General features: G+C 44.4%; 1 protein-coding gene across 1 annotated transcript in view; it reads left to right on the top strand.

Annotated features, from left to right (window-relative positions):
• LOC139180165 (putative NBPF family member NBPF5) overlaps window positions 1-21,442 on the top strand; it is a 48,726-nt gene that overhangs the window by 26,826 nt on the left and 458 nt on the right. The window contains exons 2-7 of the mRNA XM_070781619.1: window positions 8-151; window positions 2,114-2,216; window positions 4,084-4,298; window positions 5,360-5,411; window positions 8,738-8,946; window positions 19,516-19,743. Coding sequence (XP_070637720.1) covers window positions 8-151; window positions 2,114-2,216; window positions 4,084-4,298; window positions 5,360-5,411; window positions 8,738-8,946; window positions 19,516-19,743 — 951 coding nt within the window. The remainder of the gene's footprint in view (window positions 1-7; window positions 152-2,113; window positions 2,217-4,083; window positions 4,299-5,359; window positions 5,412-8,737; window positions 8,947-19,515; window positions 19,744-21,442) is intronic.

The following is a 21,442-nucleotide window of genomic DNA, read 5'->3' as shown; positions in this document are numbered from 1 at the left end:
ATCTAAGGGCAGAACTCACCCTCACTTGAAATCAACCAGGAACTTTGGTTGCATCTGGTAAATAACAACCAGGACTTTCAAGACCTCACAGAGAAATTCCTCATATCCCAAGCAACTGCTAACCCCCTGGCCAACCAGCTACAGAAATACAGTAAGTCCTCAGGGTCGTGATCACCAAAACAATGAATGACCACTGTCTTCCCTCTAAGAAACTAAGTCTCCATGCTTTGTCTCCTTTTCCCTTTGTCGTTTTGAATTCCATTCTGACCACAATCCAGGAAAGGTGGTAGTGGCTCTTTTCCCCTTAGTTCCCTGAGGATGGAAAACTGAGCACAAGGAGTGGAGGCACTTTCCCAAATTTGTGGTGAGTTGTAGGGTGAGATACAGATTGTGTGTTTGTGTCTCAATCACCCAGTGTCCTAATCATCTAGACTGTGATTCCTGGCACAAGCACAGAACTGTCTGTGTCTCTCAGGAGAAAGCTAAAGAGTGTTAACTGGAATTTTTTCTGTTCATATCTGATCCTGCATCCCTGTTGGTGAAACCTCTGGGACTAATGAACTCCATCAGTTCAAGCTTCCCTGAGGTTCCATGGGCAAATCCCTATGCTAGTTACACTGGGGAAATATGGTGGTTATATATTGCGAGAAGCAAGGGATCATAAGATTTAAAGAACTTAAAGATGAAGCTGCTGCTCATTGAAACCGTGGTCTCTATGAGTGACGCCATCAAGACAGGGCCTCCCTGGTGAGAAGGAAGCCGTGCTTCCTGGGTGTAGGGTGTCTTTCCTGTCCAAGAAAGTCATGTGACACTCTGTGATGAGGTTGAGGGTGTTTCTGGGGAAATCAGACCATCTATACATCCCCTTCTATTTCTACCTGAGCTGGTGAAACTTTGGTGATTCAGGTTGACCAGGAGTCCAGGTGACATCTGTGCTATAAGATGTGTGACCAACATGAGCATGATGGTAAGTGGGAGAGATCACCAGCCACCATAAAATCCCAGGCAGAGTGTGGGGAGGCCCTTTGTATCTGCAGTCAGCCTGGCAGTTGGAAGCATTGTTGCCTGTTCGGGGAGAAGGGCCTGTAGTGAGGAAAGAAGTCATGAGCAAGCACAGCAAGGGGGTGAGAGAAATCTTGACAACTTGAGACTGTGTAGTCGTTTTCCATTAATCTATGAGGGAGTTAATGAAAAATGACTGACACCGAGAAAAAGAAAAAGTAAAGCCTGTTATTTAAGAAAGTAAAGAGAGAAACTTTGGGGAAAGGGCAAACTTAGTTTTATTTACATCTTTCCTTATAAGCATAACATTATTCTAAGAAATAAGCTGTGGGGCTGGTGAAGAAGAAATGTCTCATCAGGACCCTGTGGGAGGTCACACAGCACAGTGTGAAGGGCACGGACTCTGGGCCAGGCTTCCTAGGCTCACATTCACGTTGGGAGCCTGTGTCTGTTTCCTCCTCTGTCCACGTGGTGCTGTAATAATAACTATTGTTTGAGTTATAATGAATACTGAATAAATCTGATAAAGCCCTGACAGTAGTGCCTGGCTCAGTGTAAACACAGTTCACACTTCTACTATTTCTAGTAACACAAAGATTATCAGTGTTTGGGCACATTTCTTTCAGGTCCTTATGGTTTCATGTATTCTATTTCACACAAGTGTGTCCAGGTGAGTTTTTTACCTCGAGATACTTGTTCATTACTGAAATACTGGGATGGCACAAGGTAACCACCAGTTTAGTCCTATAGACCTTCCTGACCACACAGGAATCGCCACCACAGGCCCTGCTCAGTGTCTCACCAAAGAGGCTGCAGATCTTGGTTCAGTGGCCCAGGATTCAGGGTCAGTCTCAGGGGATGTGAATTCTGACTTTGCCAAATGGCAGTTCATCCTGTCTACTTGCTTTCTGTGCCTTGGAGCTCCTCTTTCCTCAGTTCTAAAATGGGGAGTAACCTCAGTTGGGAGGCTGGGGAATCAGATATGGAAATGGCTGTGTAGACCTTGGTACTGAGGTTACATCTGCCTCTGGGGTGGCCCGTCCTCCTCCTCTGAAGGCAGTGACCACAGCGGCAAGGCCAGCTTCCCCTGAGGCAGTGTCTCTTTCCTCAGAGTGTGAACCATGTAAGGACAATGTTGAATCTGTGCTGGGGGAGAAGCTGCCTTTTGAGGCACTGAGGCCAGCAGAAAAGCCAATGCTCGATGAGAGGCTGAGGTAAGGAGGACACGGGTGTTCATGGCAGGCACAGGACACTGTCATAAAACAGGTGCATGCATGCTAAATCACTTCAGTTGTGTCTGACTCTTTGTGAACCCATGGCCCAGGGACCGCCCAGCTCCAACAATTGGTGGATTATGGATTCCAACTGTTATTCAGGGCTTCAGTCACTCTCTTTTTAAAAAACTATTGAGTTTATTTTTGTGTATGGTGTTAGAAAGTGGTCCAGTTTCATTCTTTTACAAGTGGTTGACCAGATTTCCCAGCACCACTTGTTAAAGAGATTGTCTTTAATCCATTGTATATTCTTGCCTCCTTTGTCGAAGATAAGGTGTCCATATGTGCGTGGATTTATCTCTGGGCTTTCTATTTTATTCCATTGATCAATATTTCTGTCTTTGTGCCAGTACCATACTGTCTTGATAACTGTGGCTTTGTAGTAGAGCCTGAAGTCAGGTAGGTTGATTCCTCCAGTTCCATTCTTCTTTCTCAAGATCGCTTTGGCTATTCGAGGTTTTTTGTATTTCCATACAAATTGTGAAATTATTTGTTCTAGCTCTGTGAAGAATACTGTTGGTAGCTTGATAGGGATTGCCTTATGGTCCAGCAACCCCACTGCTGGGCATACACACTGAGGAAACCAGAAGGGAAAGAGACACGTGTACCCCAATGTTCATCGCAGCACTGTTTATAATAGCCAAGACATGGAAGCAACCTAGATGCCCATCAGCAGATGAATGGATAAGAAAGCTGTGGTGCATATACACAATGGAGTATTACTCAGCCATTAAAAAGAATACATTTGAATCAGTTCTAATGAGGTGGATGAAACTGGAGCCTATTATACAGAGTGAAGTAAGCCAGAAGGAAAAACATAAATACAGTATACTAACGCATATATATGGAATTTAGAAAGAGGGTAACAATAACCCGGTGTACGAGACAGCAAAAGAGACACTGATGTATAGAACAGTCTTATGGACTCTGTGGGAGAGGGAGAGGGTGGGAAGATTTGGGAGAATGGCAATGAAACATGTAAAATATCATGTAGGAAACGAGTTGCCAGTCCAGGTTCGATGCATGATGCTGGATGCTTGGGGCTGGTGCACTGGGACGGCCCAGAGGGATGGTATGGGGAGGGAGGAAGGAGGAGGGTTCGGGATGGGGAACACATGTATACCTGTGGCGGATTCATTTTGATATTTGGCAAAACTAATACAATTGTGTAAAGTTTAAAAATAAAATAAAATTAGAGAAAAAATTAAAAAAAAAAAAAAGTTAAATCATATTAAAAAAAAAAAAAAACTATTGACCTAAAACCACATATCATGAAATTCACCAAATTCAAGTGGACAATTCAACTCAGTGGCATTTGGTACATTCTCAGTGTTGTGCAATTAAAGCCTCATTTGCCTTTAAATCACAACTCCCTCCTGACTGACTACAGCTTGTCATCCTTTCTTGACCCTGACATTCGCTTGTTCTTTCCAATCCACACCAGCTGTACCTCTCCACACTCTATATCTGACTGTGTGTCACTCAATGTGTGATGCTGTTTGTGTATTTTTAAATGGAAATGGCCTTCTCTGAGCAAGGAACTGAAGAGACAACTTCATAACACAGGTTTAGAAATACATTAGGTTTTGAATACAGAAGAACAAGATGAATGGGATGTCAGGGAATCTTCAGGAGCACTTTTGGATACAGAGGACACATTTGTTGTTCCTTCTTTCTCTATGACATAGTTTGATCATCAAATATGTGCCAGAATTCTGTTTCAAGGGCTTCTTGGGGATGTTCTCACAGAAATCCCTAACAGTCTCTCATCCACCTCTTTAACAACTGTCTGTTCTGTCTCACCTAGGACCTGTGACACCCTAAATCGAAGTCAGGCAAGAGAGCTGACCCAGTTACGGCAGACACTACAGGATGGGAAAGATGACTCTGTCCTGCTCAAGCAGCACCTCAAGGACCTCCTCACCCGCAATGACCCGGACAGCCACCAGGGGCAGGGCTTCCGAGAGAGCCTGTCTGAGGGGTACCGACTGGCAGAGCGCCTTGCCTGCAAGCTCAGCCCAGGTGAGGGGGCCACAGACCCTGATAGCACTGATCCTCTCCTAGGTCCCCATTTCATAAGATGAACTCCACTAGGAATTTTTTTTAAATGAGCTTTCCTGTTTCATGTCCCATTTGGGGATATGATAAGAGCATGACTGGCTGAGTGGGAGGACAGAGGAGAAATGCACAGGGTGGAGGTCATAGTATTTGAACTGTCTGCTTCCTCCCTGATGGACAATGGCCACTGGAGCAAGAGGCAGCATCCAGATAGCGTTAAAGCAGAGATAAGACGAGGTGACAGGAGGAAGCTTGTTAGAGTGAAAAAAGCCCTGGACTAAACATGGAAGTTCCCAGGTTCCAGGCTGAGTGCTGTGCTTATAACTGTGTGTGAGTAATTGATTTTTCTTAGATCAATAACTGTTTTTTCATCTGTAAAATGGATCAAATAATCTGTTGATGATAGCTGTAGTGATGAAATTTGGGAATATGTACAAATGCACTGCAGAAAAAAAATGCCTTTCATTTTGTGGTGTTGGGTAAGGTACTTGATAGAGTTGAACTTAGTGTTGGGAAAGTGGATTAGACTGAAGCACTTTCCATAGAGAGACTTGTCCTGATAACACACAAAAGCCACCTTGAAGAGCCAGGATGTTCCCAGATGGAGGGACGTGGGACTTGGTTGTTCTCCTTAGAGAAAGGAGGGCATCTTGTGAGACCTGAGGAAGTTTTTAGAGCCTGTGTCTTTGGCAGAATTTGTGGCAGGATGGATGACACATTTGTAGAAGTGGAGATGGAAGGTGGACAATGTGAGGTGATATAAGGTAGAAAAGACAATTTAAATGTTTGCCCAATTTCAAGCAGAAGGTGCCCTGAAGATGATCTACCAGTTTAGAAACAGACTGCCTAATGGACCAGAAATCCCTGCTAGATCAGTTGTTTAAAACAAAGTTCAAAAAATTAGAACTTCCATACAGTACTAACTTGTACATAGATATTTATGACTCTGTGACCACATGAGTCCCTTTGTTTGTAATAGGTGACGTGGCAAGAAGCTCAATGGATATTTCTGAATTTATCTGCAGAAATTTATGAAAATGAGGAGGATGAACAAGGACAAGAAACACTCATGCCCAGGTAACAGTGAACTATCAGGAGCTGGGTAGGAAAATGGGTAGGAAAAGTATGGACAGGGTCACAGAGAGAACAGTAAGTGAGGTCAAAAGAATCAGAGATGCCAGATGGAAGCCTAAGCACAACTGCAGATGGTACTGATTTACTTCAACCCACATATGATTGGACCTGTAACTTGGTTGTCTGTTGTCTCTGTGGTACTTGTATGTAAGAGCCAGGGTGAATGCACCACCCTTTAGGATTTCCTGTACACATAGAGAATATCTGTTCTCTCCTAAAGGAGGTCCAAAATGAGATATATATCTATTCCTACACAGTTGTTTAAGATCCTTGGGAGGAAGATAACTAGCAAAGGAATTAGTACAGAAGTAACTAGAAAAATTAAACATCAGGACAACTGTCTAGAAAAAAAAAATTGGTTGTCATGTGACAATAGTAATAGAAAGAGGCCTTGGAAACCTTTCAATTCCTAAAAAGGAGGCATAATATTTCTGGGAATCTATAATGCCTTAATAGATGTGTCCACTTGACTGTGCGTGCTCAGTTCCTCGGGTGTGACCTACTGTTTGCAAAGCAATGGGCTGTAGCCCACCAGGCTCCTCTGTCCATGAGATTTGCCCGTCAATATTATGGAATTGGGTTGTCATTTCCTCTTCCAGGGGATCTTCCCGACCCAGGGATTGAATCTATGTCTCCTGCATTGGCAGGTGGATTCTTTACCACTGAGCCAACAGGGAAGCCCTTATTCACTTGGCTGCTTCATCTTAAACTCAACATGGATTAGGACCAGGGGGGATGCACTTGGTGTGGAAATTCATCTGTGCTTCCTGTTCCTGAAAGTACCATCCTGGGATGGTTGAGTCTCATTCCTCATCAGAGGTTTGTGGCCAGTACATGGAGCACCTGCTGTACTCTCCCTCCCACTCCCAGACAGCCACAGTCAGTTTCCTATACGGGAGGATAGCTTCTTTCTGTGACCACTCTCATGCCTCCCATCAAAACCAGCCAGAATGGCTTAGAGTCAGATCCTCTTCATTTAATTTTCTGTTATCCCTTTCCCACCTGTCACAGCATGGAAATGTAGGATGTTGAAAAGAAGGAATTGCCTGAGGAATCTAAGGATGAATGTGTTTTGATGCCTTCAATTCACCAAGGAAGTTCTGACTGTCACCAGCCTTACAGTGATGACAAATTTGCATTTGATGAACCAGAAGTGGGCCTTGGTCTGGATGGAGCTTGTGGTTTCTCCCATGCTAAAGAGGATGAAATCCCAACCAATCTCCCAGGTAGCTTCTGTGTTCTTTGTCCCCACAATGTGTATAGACTGAGGAAGGTCATCTCTGAGGACAGGTTATATAGACACATCTTAGTTGAAACCAGGAGAAAGGATCTATTATGGAACACAGACATCAGGTCGGTCAGGGAGCCTTCATCATCTTCTCGGCCCTGGTCTTGCCTCTGTCACCCTGGCCCCAGTGTCAAACATTTGACCCAAATCTATTGTGACAACTCTCACCTACCTCAGCTGGAAATCCACAGGAGGTGTCTGTCACACCTGGTTTGGATCCAATGTGTTTGTTATCTTCAATGATCTAATTTTTTTTTGTAAATGTGCCTGGCCTCTCCAGACATGATTGCAGAGTTGCCTCTTTATTAGGTGAGGTGATTTCCCTGTTTGGTTTCACTCCTCTCAGCCCCAGTCTCTCTTTTCTCTAGGTTGGCTAGTCTTCTCTAAGCAGTCCCTCAACAACCAAGACAGACACAACTGTACCATTGCCTTGCTTGGATGTTTCCATGAAGCAAGGCTGGGCTCTGGCACTTCCTCTGGCCTCAAATGGCCACGGTTTCTGTGTAGCACCGAAGATTCTTTTTGATTTGAGGGTTAATACAATTCACTGGGCTTCCCTGCTGGCTCAAACAGTAAAGAATCTGCCTGCAGTGCAGAAGACAGTGGGTTTGAACACTGAGTGTAGAAGATCCCCTGGAGAAGGAAATGGCACTCACTCAGATATTCTTTTGTGGAGAATTCCATGGTCAGAGGAGCCTGATGGGCTACAGTCAATGGGGCTGCAAAGAGTTGGGCACGATTGAGTGATTAACACTTTCACACTTTCACTTTTCACAATTCATGCATCACTCTAGTCTCAAGTATAAATTCCTCTAAACCATCAACAACCACATAATCTGATGGGATAAACCAATATTGCAGAAATAATTCTAGAAAATAACTCAGTGCATTTTCTAGGATCTCTGGGGAAAATACACCATTAACTATTTATACAGATGCAGAACAAAGGATATTGGGAGAGAGCTCTATGAGATTAAGGAGAGAATTTCCCCTATGGGTCTAGAAGTAGACCAGTCTAATTCTTATAAGACTTGAGTCCTAGAATATCTTTGCTAAAGTATTATGTTCTTGCACTGAGAATATTAACGTCCCTGTGGTAAATGTGTTTACTGAGTAGGTATGTGTGACATGTGATTTGCTTATTATGACCTGTTTTCTCTGAATTTCTTACTAGACAATCAAAATGATCATGAGCAAGTAAATGGACACAATTTAACATTTCCCAGGTAATTCTGAAGATCAGTGGGCCGTAAATGTCAGTGGTGACTGCAGGAGACCTCAAATTCAGGGAAAAACAGGAAGTGCCAAAAGCAAATCTTTTATCTATTTAGTCAACAGCCAAATATCTCTTTAACAGTATTGTCTATTTTCATTTCACAGGCTCAGTGCATTCAGTTTCTTAACGTACAGGGAGTGGATCCAGGTGGAATAGCCAAACTCAGGAGTTTCTGTAATCAAGTATTTTCTCCTGAGTAGTTAAAAGTAGCGTGAGATTCATATCAGCCTTGTGCCTGTTTGGCTTCAACATGTTGGTAGATATTTGTTTCCAAGTAAGGAAACTAGAAAACATTTGTATTATATCAAAATCCTGAGAAAATAGTTCCTGAAGGCAGAATATCTAGTCTGTAATTCCTCAAAAGCTGTTTTCACTTGGATCCTGCATATCCAGATCAACACAATGTGTGCAGAAAAGTGGGAACCACTATCCTAGTCCTCTTGTGTGCTGGGGGCCATGAGGTTAGCATGCAGGGAAAATCCCATCTCCTCCCTCAACCGCTGGTTGTGTGCCCAGTGCCAGAGAACCTACGGTCTCTCCCACCCCGTGTCACCCCATTTCACATACAGGAGGAGTTACTTCCCTCTTTAAGGGACTGTGCTTTTGCTTTTGTAACCACTCCTCATGCCTGTCATCAAAAGCAACCAGGATGGCTTGGAGTCAAATCCTCTTAATCTTCTGTCATCCCTTTTCCACCTGACACAGCGTGAACCTGCATGATGTTGAAAAGAAGGAGGTACTTCAGCAATCCCAAGATGAGTGTGTTTCAGTACCTTCAACTGTCCAGGAAGATTCTGCCTGCAACCAGCCTTACAGGGATGCGAAATCTGCATATGAGGAAGAGAAAGTGGGCTTTGCTCTGGATGGAGCCTGTGGTTGCTCCCAAGCTAAAGAGGATGAAATTGATCTCTCAGGTAGTCTGCATTATCTTTGTTAGCCTACTCTAAGAGAATTAATCCCCTTAGATAGATAGACAGTATGCTTACAAACTGAAGCCTGCTTTGAACCAGACTCTCTAATTGCGTTTTAAATAAGACATTCTATGAGTGAACTTTTCTCAATTCCTAGTCATGTTTGTCCTTATGGTTAACCACTCTACCAAAGGTGGTCCTGCCAGATTCATGTGTACCTCAACAGTTGAGGTAACTTTCAGGCTGCCTCATTTTAAATGAGTCTCCTATATCACATGAAGTACTCTAATTTTCATTCCTGAGCAATGTCCTTGAGTTCTACACCTGTCCAAGACTGTTGGCAGTCTTGTTTATATCTCTTTGGAGATGTCACTACTTTGGTTCACTTCTATCAAACCATGAACTCTCTCCCTTCATTTGACTTATCTTGTTTGAAGTCTTCTGAAACCCAAATGTAAGCCACGTGGTCGCCTTTGGTGTGTTTCTCTGAGGTAAGGCAGGGCCCTGGGACTTCCCAGTCTGATGAATGGCCACCGTTTGTAGCTTTGAAGATTCATTTGACTTGATGGTATGTAGATTCCACTCCCATCTAATCTCAATGTGTAATCACTTATGTCATTAACAAACAGCATTTCAGATGGAAAAAGCCTGAGTATTATAGCAACCCTCTAGGATATAGCTAGGTTGTTCCCCAGCATCTGTGTGGAAAAGGATATATTTAGCTGTTTGCACAGACTCAGGACCAGGATACTCTGCCAATGACATATCATATCAAAGAAATTTGTCCAATGGCTCAAGAAGGAAATCCAACACCTCCTTATAAGGCTCTATCTATGGCCTCCTGGACTGTTTCTCTCACAGTACCCTGTTACCACACTCTGAAGATAGGCAAAGGATTGGCATTTGTGAAGAGAATTTGCCTGATATAAGTCTCCTGCTAATTTATTTGCAGAAAACCAGAATGATCACGATGACCTAAAAGGACCAGAGGCTATTTCCCTGAGGTAATTTTGAATATCTGTGGGCTGTTGTACAGTGATGAAATCTGCAGACCTCTGATCCAGGGAGAAACAGAAAGTGCTGAATACTTTGTCTCATCAGTCTTGCCAGCCACCAATTATCCTTTTTTGTAATGTTTTCTGCTTTCACTGTGGTACTTATGTTGTTTCCCATTAACTTTGTTTCCCATTAAGTTATTAACTTTTCAAGTTTATAACCCAAGTCAGTTGACCCAGATGAACTAAGGCAGAGTGATTTTTTTGCACTCACTCGTTATCTCCGATGTGGTTTATAGAGTGAGATGCCTATCTGCTTTCTCCCTGTTTGGTGTCAGAATGCTGGCATGTATGTCATAACAAGAAATGTAAATAGACAATAACATTGTATCATGCCACAATATTAAGAGAGGTCTTGACAGCATGAACTATCTGGGAAACCAGACTGCCCCAAACTGTATGCACCGGATACTCCAGGTGACAATGCAATTTAAACAAAAGGGTGCAAATCACTATTGTGTATCTCTGTGAGTCATGACTGTACCATCTAGAGATAACTCAGTCTCTTTCTTCATCAGCTTGCTATTTGGCCAGAGCACAGAGTTCCCACTGTTCTTTATCTCTTCTGCCCCTGTAAAACCATACACTGTCCCACACACAAAAAATGAGCTTTTCTCTCTTTACTGGGTCAAACCCCGGCTTGCTTCACCACTTCTTTAAACATTCCATCAAACCCAGATAGGACTCTAAGATTTCTGACCCCTCTTGACTAATCTTTAGTCCTCCCTCCCCAACCAGGTTCAGCAGAGAGATGCCACAGATGATAGAGAACGGTGTCCCATGGGATTCACTGAATGATACGATTTGACTTACTTGGTTCTTCCTGGCCTGCCAGACTCTTTCTGGCCTTATAGGAGCACTGCCGTCTCACCACTTGAGGAAGAGGATGTCTCTTATGCTCGGGATGTAACCAGTGAGTATTACCATGTGATAGAACTCCACCTGGATGCCCAGGTAGACTGTATTCTTTGTACTCCTTGCCTTTGGTGGTGCTGAGATTTGTCATCCCTGTGTGGAAGCTCTGTAGACAGTGATTTGAATCAGACTGTGGTCGAGTTTTAAGCCAAGACATCAGGTGGGTCTGAAAGCCTAGCTCTCCTCTTCATCCAGGTGAAGCCTATGGGTCAGGCCCCAAGTTAGATCATGGACCCAAGGCAAGTGTGACACACTCACTCACTTGTATGTGTGCAGGTGCACAGAGATGACTAGCTTTTTCCCTGATTCCAATGAAATGTCTCTTCTTGCCCACAGTATTCCCATTTCCATACCCCAAAATGTCCCTTGAACTTCTGTGACTTTCCAGAGATGCTGAGAGCTTTAAGCATCTGTTGCTTCCCTGGTGTCATTGCCGTCACTCTCGGTGTCTGTCTCCTCTAAGATGGCTCTCTTAGTGAAGCAGTCATCTGGACCACAGGACACAAAGACCTCTCCCATCACCTTGCTTGTAATGGTTTCATGAAGCAAGGCAGAGCCCTGGCATTTCCCACCCCATGAATGGCTGGAGATTCAGTGGAGCAACCAAAGTTCATTTTGGTTTGAGGTTTTGTAGATTCCATTCATCATTCTGCTAAAGCAGCCAGCATATGATGAGAAAAGCCTGAGTATTACAGTATTCTACTAGAATGCAGGTGAGCTATTCCCCAGGGTCTGTGGGGAAGATGAATGTTTAACTTCTTAGGCAGACTTGGAAGAGGATACTGTGGTGAGAATCTTCAAGGTCAGGGAGATCTTGCCTGATGTCTTGGAAAAGCAAACCAAGTAGAGTCTGAGAGACACAACCCTGAGACACCTGGAATATCCTTCTAAAACATGCTATCGTCTCACTGGTGAGATTGGTGTCCTGGTGGTGGTACTGGACACTGCATTATTAATTTACATAGGGGGGTCTGCTTAATGTTTCTGGCCCTGTCTGAATTTTTCAGTAGAAAATTATGCTTTTCTTGAGGAAGAGGAAGACCAAGACCTCATCTGTTCTAGGTAACCATGGAGAAACATGGGTCTGAGTTCAGTGGTGACATCTGGTCATCTCAGATGCAGGGAATTGGAAAGTGCTAAATATGCCTACTTCTTCTGTTCAGACAACCACAAATTGTCCCTGTAACAAGGTTGTCTGTCACCATGTACTTGTATAGGCCCCTTTATGAATCCCTCTCAATTATAGTAACCTTCAGTCAGTTGATGCAGGGCTACTAATCAGTCACAGGATTTTTTGCACTTTCCTGCACTCTCCTTTTTATTAAACCCAGCATGAGATGTGTATCTGCCTCTGCCTGTTTGGCCTTACCACACTGACAGGTATTTCATGGCAAGGAAAGTAACTGAAAACAAAAACATTTATGTCACATCTCAGTATTTGAAAAATTGACCTTGGGATTTCCCCTGTGATCTGGTTGTTAGAATCTGCCTCCCAATGTAGAGGACACAGGTTTGATCCCTGGTCAGGGAACTAAGATCCTATATGCCATGGGACATCCAATCCTGTGGGCCACAACTACCGAGCCATTGTTCTACAGCCTTCATACCACAACTACTGATGCCTGAGCACCCTAGAATCCTTGCTCTGCAGTAAGGGAAATCAGTGAATGGAGAAGCCTGGCACCACAACTAGAGAGTAGCCCCCATTCATAGCAACTAGAGAAAGCCCATGCACAGCAATGAAGAGCCCATGCACTGCATGAAGACCCAGGGAAGCCACAACTAATAAATAAATATCTTTTAAAAATTGGTCTTGAAAACACAGAATTTCTAGGAGTCCATTCTGCTGCCAGAGCCTGTGTTTGCTTGGCTGCTACATGTGAATTTGAACAAAACTTCTGCTGTAGTTGAAGCTGCCTTTATGATTTCTGAGGGTGTGTGTAACATGACTGTGTCCTGGGGTGGTTCAGTCTCCTTCCTCCCGAGTTCATTTCTGCTCAGTGCTCAGAGCACCTCATGCTCACGCTCCCTCACTCTCTCTCCCTTTCCCTTTGCAAAAACCTTCTGCTCTGGTCTCAGATTGATGGAGGGATTGTTTTATCTCTCTTGGTGGGACTTCTCATTTGTTTTTTGCAGCCAGTCCCTGAACCCTCACATGTATGGACGTGAGAGTAGGACTATAAAGAAAGCTGAGCGCAGAAGAATTGATGCTTTTGAACTGTGGTGTTGGAGAAGACTCTTGAGAGTCCCTTGGACTGAAAGGAGATCCAACCAGTCCATCCTAAAGGAGATCAGTCCTGGGTGTTCATTGATAGGACTGATGCTGAAGCTGAAACACCAATACTTTGGCCACCTGATGTGAAGAGCTGACTCATTGGAAAGACCCTGATGCTGGGAAAGATTGAGGGCAGGAGGATAAGGGGACGACAGAGGATGAGACGATTGGATGGCATCACCGACTCAATGGACTTGGGTTTGGGTGGACTCCGGGAGTTGGCGATGGACAGGGAGGCCTGGTGTGCTGTGGTTCATGTGGTCGCAAAGAGTCGGACATGACTGAGCGACTGAACTGAGCCTGAACCCTCCCATCAAAACCAGCTAGGACTCCAGGTTTACTAATCCCTTTTGTTTAACCATCAGCCCTCCCCACCACAGAAGTATCAGTATGGAGCCGCTGGTGGTAGAATAGAATGAAATCCAGCAGGATTCAGTGGAAGAATGTTATCTGGCTGTTTCTATTGGGCATCATCTGTCAGGTTCCTGTAGGCCTCTGAGAAGTGCCTCACAATGTTAGGCAGGGAGCTAGAGATGAGATGAGAGCAAGGGATGGTGGAGGCAGAGACTCATGGCTGGGAAATGGCCTCAGTTCAGTTCAGTCACTCAGTCGTGTCCAACTCTTTGAGACCCCATGTACTGCAGCACACCAGGCTTCCCTGTCCATCATCAACTCCCAGAGCTTGCTCAAACTCATGTCCATTGAGTCGGTAATGCCATCCAACTGTCTCATCCTCTGTCGTCCCCTTCTCCTCCTGCCTTCAATCTTTCCCAGCATCAGGGGCTTTTCCAATGAGTCAGTTCTTTGCATAGATGGCCAAAGTATTAGAGCTTCAGCATCAGTCCTTCCAAGGAATATTCAGGACTGATTTCCTTTAGGACTGACTGGTTTGATCTCTGCAGTCCAAGGGACTCTCAAGAGTCTTCTCCAACACCACAGTTCAAAAGCATCAATTCTTCAGCGCTCCACTTTCTTTGTAGTCCAACTCTCACATCTGTACATGATTACTGGAAAACCATAGAGGAACTTTTGACTAGACGGACCTTTGTTGGCCAAGTAATGTCTCTGCTTTTTAATATGCTGCCTAGATTGGACATAGCTTTTCTTTCAAGGAGCATGCATTTTTTATTTCATGGCTGCAGTCACCCTCTGCAGTGATTTTGAAGCCCAAGAAAATAAAGTCTGTCACTGTTTCCATTGTTTCCCCATCTATTTGCCATGAAGTAATGGGACTGGATGCCATGATCTGTTTTTTGAATGTTGAGTTTTAAGCCAGCTTTAAATGGCCTCAGCCCTTCCTATCAGGAAGGGGCTGATGTACAGACTGTGGTCAGCACATCCTAAAGGGACAGTATGAGCTCTACCAAAGGGGAATTCCACCAAATGGCACAGGTGCAATTAAAATTAAGCCATCACCTCTAGCAGAAGATATTAAGAAGAGGTGGCAAGAATACACAGAAGAACTGTACAAAAAAGATCTTCACAACCCAGATAATCATGATGGTGTGATCACTCACCTAGAGCCAGACACCCTGGAATGTGAAGTCAAGTGGGCCTTAGGAAGTGTCACTATGAACAAAGTTAGTGGAGGTGATGGAATTCCAGTTGAGCTATTTCAAATCCTAAAAGACGATGCTGTGATAGTGCTGCACTCATATATCAGCAAATTTGGAAAACTCAGCAGTGGCTACAGGACTGGAAAAGGTCAGTTTTCATTCCAATCCCAAAGAAAGACAATGCCAAAGAATGCTCCAACTGATGCACAGTTGAACTCATCTCAGACACTAGTAAAGTAATGCTCAAAATTCTCCAAATCAAGCTTCAGCAATACGTGAACCATGAACTTCCAGATGTTCAAGCTGGTTTTAGAAAAGGCAGAGGAACCAGAGATCAAATTGCCAACATCTGCTGGATCATCAAAAAAACAAGAGAGTTGCAGAAAAAACATCTACTTCCGCTTTGTTGACTATGCCAAAGCCTTTGACTGTGTGGATCACAATAAACTGTGGAAAATTCTGAAAGAGATGGGAATACCAGACCACCTGATCTGCCTCTTGAGAAATCTGTATGCAGGTCAGGAAGCAACAGTTAGAACTGGACATGGAACAACAGACTGGTTCCAAATAGGAAAAGGAGTACGTCAAGGCTGTATATTGTCACCCTGCTTATTTAACTTATATGCAGAGTACATCATGAGAAACGTTGGGCTGGAAGAAGTACAAGCTGGAATCAAGATAGCTGGGAGAAATATCAATAACCTCAGATATGCAGATAGCACCACCCTTATGGCAGAAAGTGAAGAGTAACTCAAAAGCCTCTTGATGAAAGTGAAAGAGGAGAGTGAAAAAGTTGGCTTAAAGCTCAACATTCAGAAAACAAAGATCATGGCATGTGGTCCCATCACTTCATGGCAAATAGATGGGGAAACAGTGGAAACAGTGGCTGACTTTATTATTTTGGACTCCAAAATCACTGCAGATGGTGATAGCAGCCATGAAATTAAAAGATGCTTACTCCTTAAAGGAAAGTTATGACCAACCTGGACAGCATATTAAAAAGTGGAAACATTTCTTTGTCAACAAAGTTTCGTCTAGTCAAGGCTGTGGTTTTTCCATTAGTCATGTACAGATGTGAAAGCTGGACTGTGAAGAAAGCTGAGCGCTGAAGAATTGATGCTTTTGAACTGTGGTGTTGGAGAAGACTCTTGAGAGTCCCTTGGACTGCAAGGAGATCCAACCAGTCAATCCTAAAGCAGATCAGTCCTGGGTGTTCATTGGAAGGACTAATGTTGAAGCTGAAACTCCAATACTTTGGCCACCTGATGCAAAGAGCTGACTCATTTGAAAAGACCCTGATGCTGGGAAAGATTGAGGGCAGGAGGACAAGGGGATGACAGAGGATGAGACGGTTGAATGGCATCACTGACTCAATGGACATGGGTTTGGGTGGACTCCGGGAGTTGGTGATGGACAGGAAGGCCTGGCATGCTGCGGTTCATGTGGTCGCAAACAGTTGGACATGACTGAGTGACTGAACTTAACTGAACTGAACATCACCTCTAGTAACCTTGGCCTTATTATACATTCGTTTTAATAAATTTGCTTTGTGATTTGGCTCCCCTGGTGGGCTTTTCAAGTGAATTATGGGCAAGAAACAGGGACGTTTGGACCCTGAGCATGCACAATAAAATCTGTCACTCAACTGATGTAACCATCCACCTGGCCTTAACCCAACCCCTGCCCTCAGGGTCAAAACCCTTATAAACACCCCAAGCCAGTACAGCAGTGCTGGTTTCATATCTCAGGGACCAGTCCACTCTCCCTCGGAGAATGTATCTAGGCTTGAGAATTGAGCTTAAACCTGAAGTGTCTGCAGTTATCTTACTGTTGCAAAGACCAAGATTTCTGGTCCGGATTTATCCGTTGACCTCCTCAGTTGGATCTCTAACACAATGCTTGCCCGCCTAGTAACAATTCGTGTCAGATAAAAGGGAAGTCTTCCCAGTTCTAGATGTAGACTGTGAGTACTCCCGTTGTAAGAACATAAGGCTTCTAGTGGGTCCCCAGGTAGAATTTCTGTTGTTTGTATCCAACAACCTGGACAGGCTGTTAGTGGCACAACCATAACAGCCCTCAGACCCCTGTGGGTTTGAATTGGGCTCTGGAATTTAATTTTTAAAAAGCACCAAGCACATCAGACCACTTTCCTTTTTTCTTGCCCCAGGCTACCCTCGGTCACCTAAACCCATCTCGCCAGTGCAGGCATTTGGTATCAAGTCAGGCCGGAGAGAGGAAGTGGAGGGATAAGGGCAGAATCTCAGCTACCACTGTCTCACTTGCGGGAATTTTTGTAACAGACCTCTTTTGTTTTTTCAAGATAAGATTCCTTATGGGAACTTCCCAGGTGGCTCAGTAGGTAAAGAATCTGCCTGCAATGCAGGAGATGCAGGAGTCGTGGGTTGGCTCCCTGGGTCGGGGACATGCCCTGGAGGAGGCCATGGCAATCCACTCCAGTATTATTGCCTGGAGAATCCCATGGACAGAGGAGCCTGGCGAGCTCCAGTCCATGGCGTCACGAAGAGTTGGACATTTAAAACTTTTTTTTAAGTTAATATTTACTTTTGGCTGTGGTAGGTCTTCTTTACTGCTTTCAGGCCTTCTCTAGCTGTGGTGAGCAGGACTAGTCTCTAGTTGTGCTGCATGGGCTTCTCAGGTGGATTCTTTGAGAGGGATGAGTGAGGCTCAGACACATGTCTCAGAAGTAAGATGTGTGTGATATTGCCCAGCCCTGCCAGGCCATCATTCAGAATGGGCCAGGAAAGGCCAAAGCCCACCCCTCCACCCCCCCTCAACTACTCACACACACAGATGGGCTGAAAGGAATGGACGGAACATCTAAATTATACATGGCTCCATCCTGTGTTGGGTTCTGATGATAACCTGAGACAGTGTGGACAGCTGTGCTGCAGCGGTGTGGGCACAGGTTGGGTCCGCCCCACCCCACCTTCTCTGCAAGGAGAAACCCTGTAGACATAATAAACACTTGATTTTTAAATTACAACTTGATCTCCAGTTGGAGGCTTTTCCCTACGCTCATAATATTGGGCACTATTGTCAATGTTGGATAAAGTGTTATGTCTTTTTCCCATGCAAATGGAAAGAATATTCAAAACATAGGTTTAATAAAACCCATTAGTCTGGAAAAAACAAATAAAATTAGATGATGAAATTATGCAGTGATAATTAAAAATAGTCCTACACATTGATTCAAATAACATTGGGGAATGAGGGGATATGTGGTTTTAACAATTATTTCACCCATCAGATTTGTTAATGTACAAAGTTTTATCCATGAGCCCAATATGAATTATAAAATCTGACTGTGTCCTAAAATATGATGATTAATGATGAATGAACTTTGCCTGGTGGAAATACGAAGGGCACACCAGGCTGAGAGAAGTGCTTGTGGAAAAACACTCAGAGGCTCCAGAGGCTCCTGGTGCAGGGCAGGAGGATTTGCAGAGGGAGCTGTGGGCAGTGACGTTGCAGAAGAAAGGGCCAGAATAGGAGGACTTGAAAGGCGAGTAAGGAGGTTAGATTTGTGTAGGAGGGAAGGGAGGATGAATTTCCATAAGCCGAGGAGCATGTGATGAAACAGGATTTAGGGGTGATAAGACAAGTGACCTTTGAGAGTGTGGAGAGGACTGAATCACAGAAAACAGTTGGAAGGAGGTTGGATGAATCTTTGATGAGAGTCAGACACAGATGCTTCCTGGAAGACTAAGTGGTAACAGATACGTGAAAGACAGTTAAAGAAGCAAACCTCATTGAGGGTGTCGAGGTATAAAGAGGGGGTGGGAGGAGAGCCCCACATCAAGGTGGAGCAGGTTCTGGGGGCCGTGACCCCACCTGAGCCTGACCCAGACTGGATGAGGGTAAGTAAGCCCAGGTTCTGAGAATATGTACTCATTTCACAGTAGACATAGAAACAGATTTGATTAGGAGCACTGTCTAGTCCCCACTGGAGGGGCTTGTAATATAAGGACTGCACCTTATGTTATCTCTCTGAAGAGAGACGAAGAGGGTTCCAATAAGGGACTCAGGCCTCTAATCCCCTAATCCTAGCTGCTAATTGGAGAAGGCAATGGCACCCCACTCCAGTACTCTTGCCTGGAGAATCCCATGGATGGAGGAGCCTGGGGGGCTGCAGTCCATGGGGTCACACAGAGTCAGACATGACTGAAGCGACTTAGCAGCAGCAGCAGCTGCTAATACTTTCCATCTGTCCGTCCTCACTCTACCCCATTTGGGAACAGAATATACACATGTATGAGTGAGTGGAAGGGCAGACAAACATTTCAAGCAAAGAAATTCAAAAGGCTCCATAATATACGGTAGTTTCTCAACTCCCTTTTCTAGTAGTAACTGAAGCCTTTATGCTGTATGTCTCCCATAGTTCTTTTTTTCTGGTGGGTAGATATCAACAGCTATTTCTCCCCCATGCCTAGAGGCCTGTCTAGAACCTTCTTTCTCTCTAGGCTACAAGACTAAGGCTAATAACAGAATAAGAGGCTTGACCCCCTGTGTCACCCAAACCCTCTAGACTCAAGTGGGTGATTTCTCATTTCAAGAAATTGCAGCCTAGCCCCTGCCTTCTCAGCACCCTAGTCACAGCCAAAAATATGACATCTTCTTCACACTGATGTCTGCCTTTGCTGTCTGGGTTATTGGGTTTTACTCATGGGGAGGGATATCAGAAATGCGTGTCTGGTAGGGCTTATCAAGAGCAAGCTTCCATTGGTCCTACTGAACCCTCTTTTACTTTCAGGGGACACCTGGGAGGACTGTCACTGGGGACCTGTGAGTTTCCCAGGGTCAGAGGTGCCAACTTCACAGACACAGCTTCAGAAAAGCACCCACGTGACTGACTGTCTGCAGTGGCAGCTGGACCAGTATTTCGACTGTGGTGACAGCAAAGCCATGCTTGGTCTTTCTTTCACCAACTGGGGCTTTACCTCCAACCCTGATTCTGGAAACCAAGGACCACTCTTTCTAGGTAAGAAAGAAAGGGGGATTAGGAAGCTCTGGTCCATGTGCTGGTCATCACAAAGCTGTGGGTGGAGGAGGCAAAGGGCCTCTCCCACGCCCGCTGTCGGCCCAGTTGAAACCTGTGACACTCTAACAGCCTCAGGTGATCAAGAGCCTGGGACTTAGGACCAGCTCAGCCTCAGGCCCTGGTTCTGCAAATTCCTGCTTGTTTAACTTGGCCAAGTTATTTATCTTATGTACTTATCTCTCTCGTCCCTCATCTGAACCCTTGAAAAATTCTATCTCCTTTCCATAATTATTGGGAGTCTTAAGCAACATAATGTCTAGAGTGTCTGATTCACTAAAAATTGATGATAACCATTATGAATACGTAATATCTAAGCATTGTCTTTCTTGTGCTTTAACACTTATAAAATGATTGCACAATGGTTGTTTCTTCTGAGATGGCATAATTTTTATGATCCACTTTCTCTGGACTCCATCTTCCCTTGCTTTCTCAGAAAGGCAAGTTGGCCAGTATTTTTCTCTCCCTTCAACATCCGTCATCAAATCAATTTACCCCTATTAGGTGCTCTCAGTAACAGTGTATTAGTAACATTCAATAGCAATGTAAATACTGGCCCTGCAACACAGGGTCATGTTTGCTTTTCACATCCAGTTTATTTTCCCTTGTTTTCCCCTCTTTTCACCCTCATCCATGAAGTGCCCTGATCAGTCTCTTTTACAGCACTCCATTTAATTCATTCTCTCCACTCATCTCCATGTCCGTCTCCTAGTTTTCATCTCCTCCGAGTCCACCTATGTTCAAATTTCCTTAAAAGAGCTTTCAGACCCTCACATCCATTTCATCTGGGACGTATTCATCCTTACCCTGCATCGCTCTCCACATCCTCCACTGGAGCCCAGGGCCGCCCGGTGCTCATCCCTCAGGCTGTGGCCTCATCTGAGGAATGAGGAGAGACCCACGTCCTCAGGTGGAGCTGAGATGAGAAGGAGCCCCCTTGTGGCAGCATGGAGAGTCTCAAGGAAAGTGCTCAGGGAGGGCAGGGATGCAGACCGTGACAAGAGCCAGTAGGTCTTGTAGTGTTTATTGTCTTCTCTTCCCTCTCGTCTCTCCTTTTCTTGTCCTTGGCTTCCCACATTCCCAGCCCAGACCGACCCCCACTTCCTCAGTAACTGTTTCCTGGTCATCTTCCATGGAAACATGAGCAGGAATCCAGGCTTCACAGCAGATTTTGCAGCAAAGGGTAATTTTAATACCCTTTATTTTCATACCCCTCCACCCTGTGACTCCCACCCGCCATAACTCCTAGTTCCTGTCACCCACCAGAGCTTTTCTCTCCTGACTTTTCTTTTTTCTTTTCCAAATTCAGCTCATCAAGAAGCCATTAGAATGATCCATTCCGTATCTTCATTCATTTGTTGCATTACACAAACACAGACACACTTGAGAGTATTGTTGCATTTTTATTATATTGTCCATGCCTCACTTAGATTATGTATAAATATTATATATACTGTGTATATATGTGTGAAGTCTATATTGATGCACATGTAAAATTTTTCCAATTTAGACTTCCTTACTTCTTTTCTCTTATGAGGTTTTCCTTCAACTTTGACTTTGCTTCATCTCTACGATCTCTTCCCTCCCAACAGTACAATCTGTGTCCTGCAGGAATTTCTTGCCTTTGTCTTTTCTACCTAGG

Source organism: Bos indicus, chromosome 3 (assembly GCF_029378745.1).
Source record: "Bos indicus isolate NIAB-ARS_2022 breed Sahiwal x Tharparkar chromosome 3, NIAB-ARS_B.indTharparkar_mat_pri_1.0, whole genome shotgun sequence".
NCBI lineage: Eukaryota > Metazoa > Chordata > Mammalia > Artiodactyla > Bovidae > Bos > Bos indicus.
This window is presented reverse-complemented; position numbering and strand designations above follow the sequence as displayed.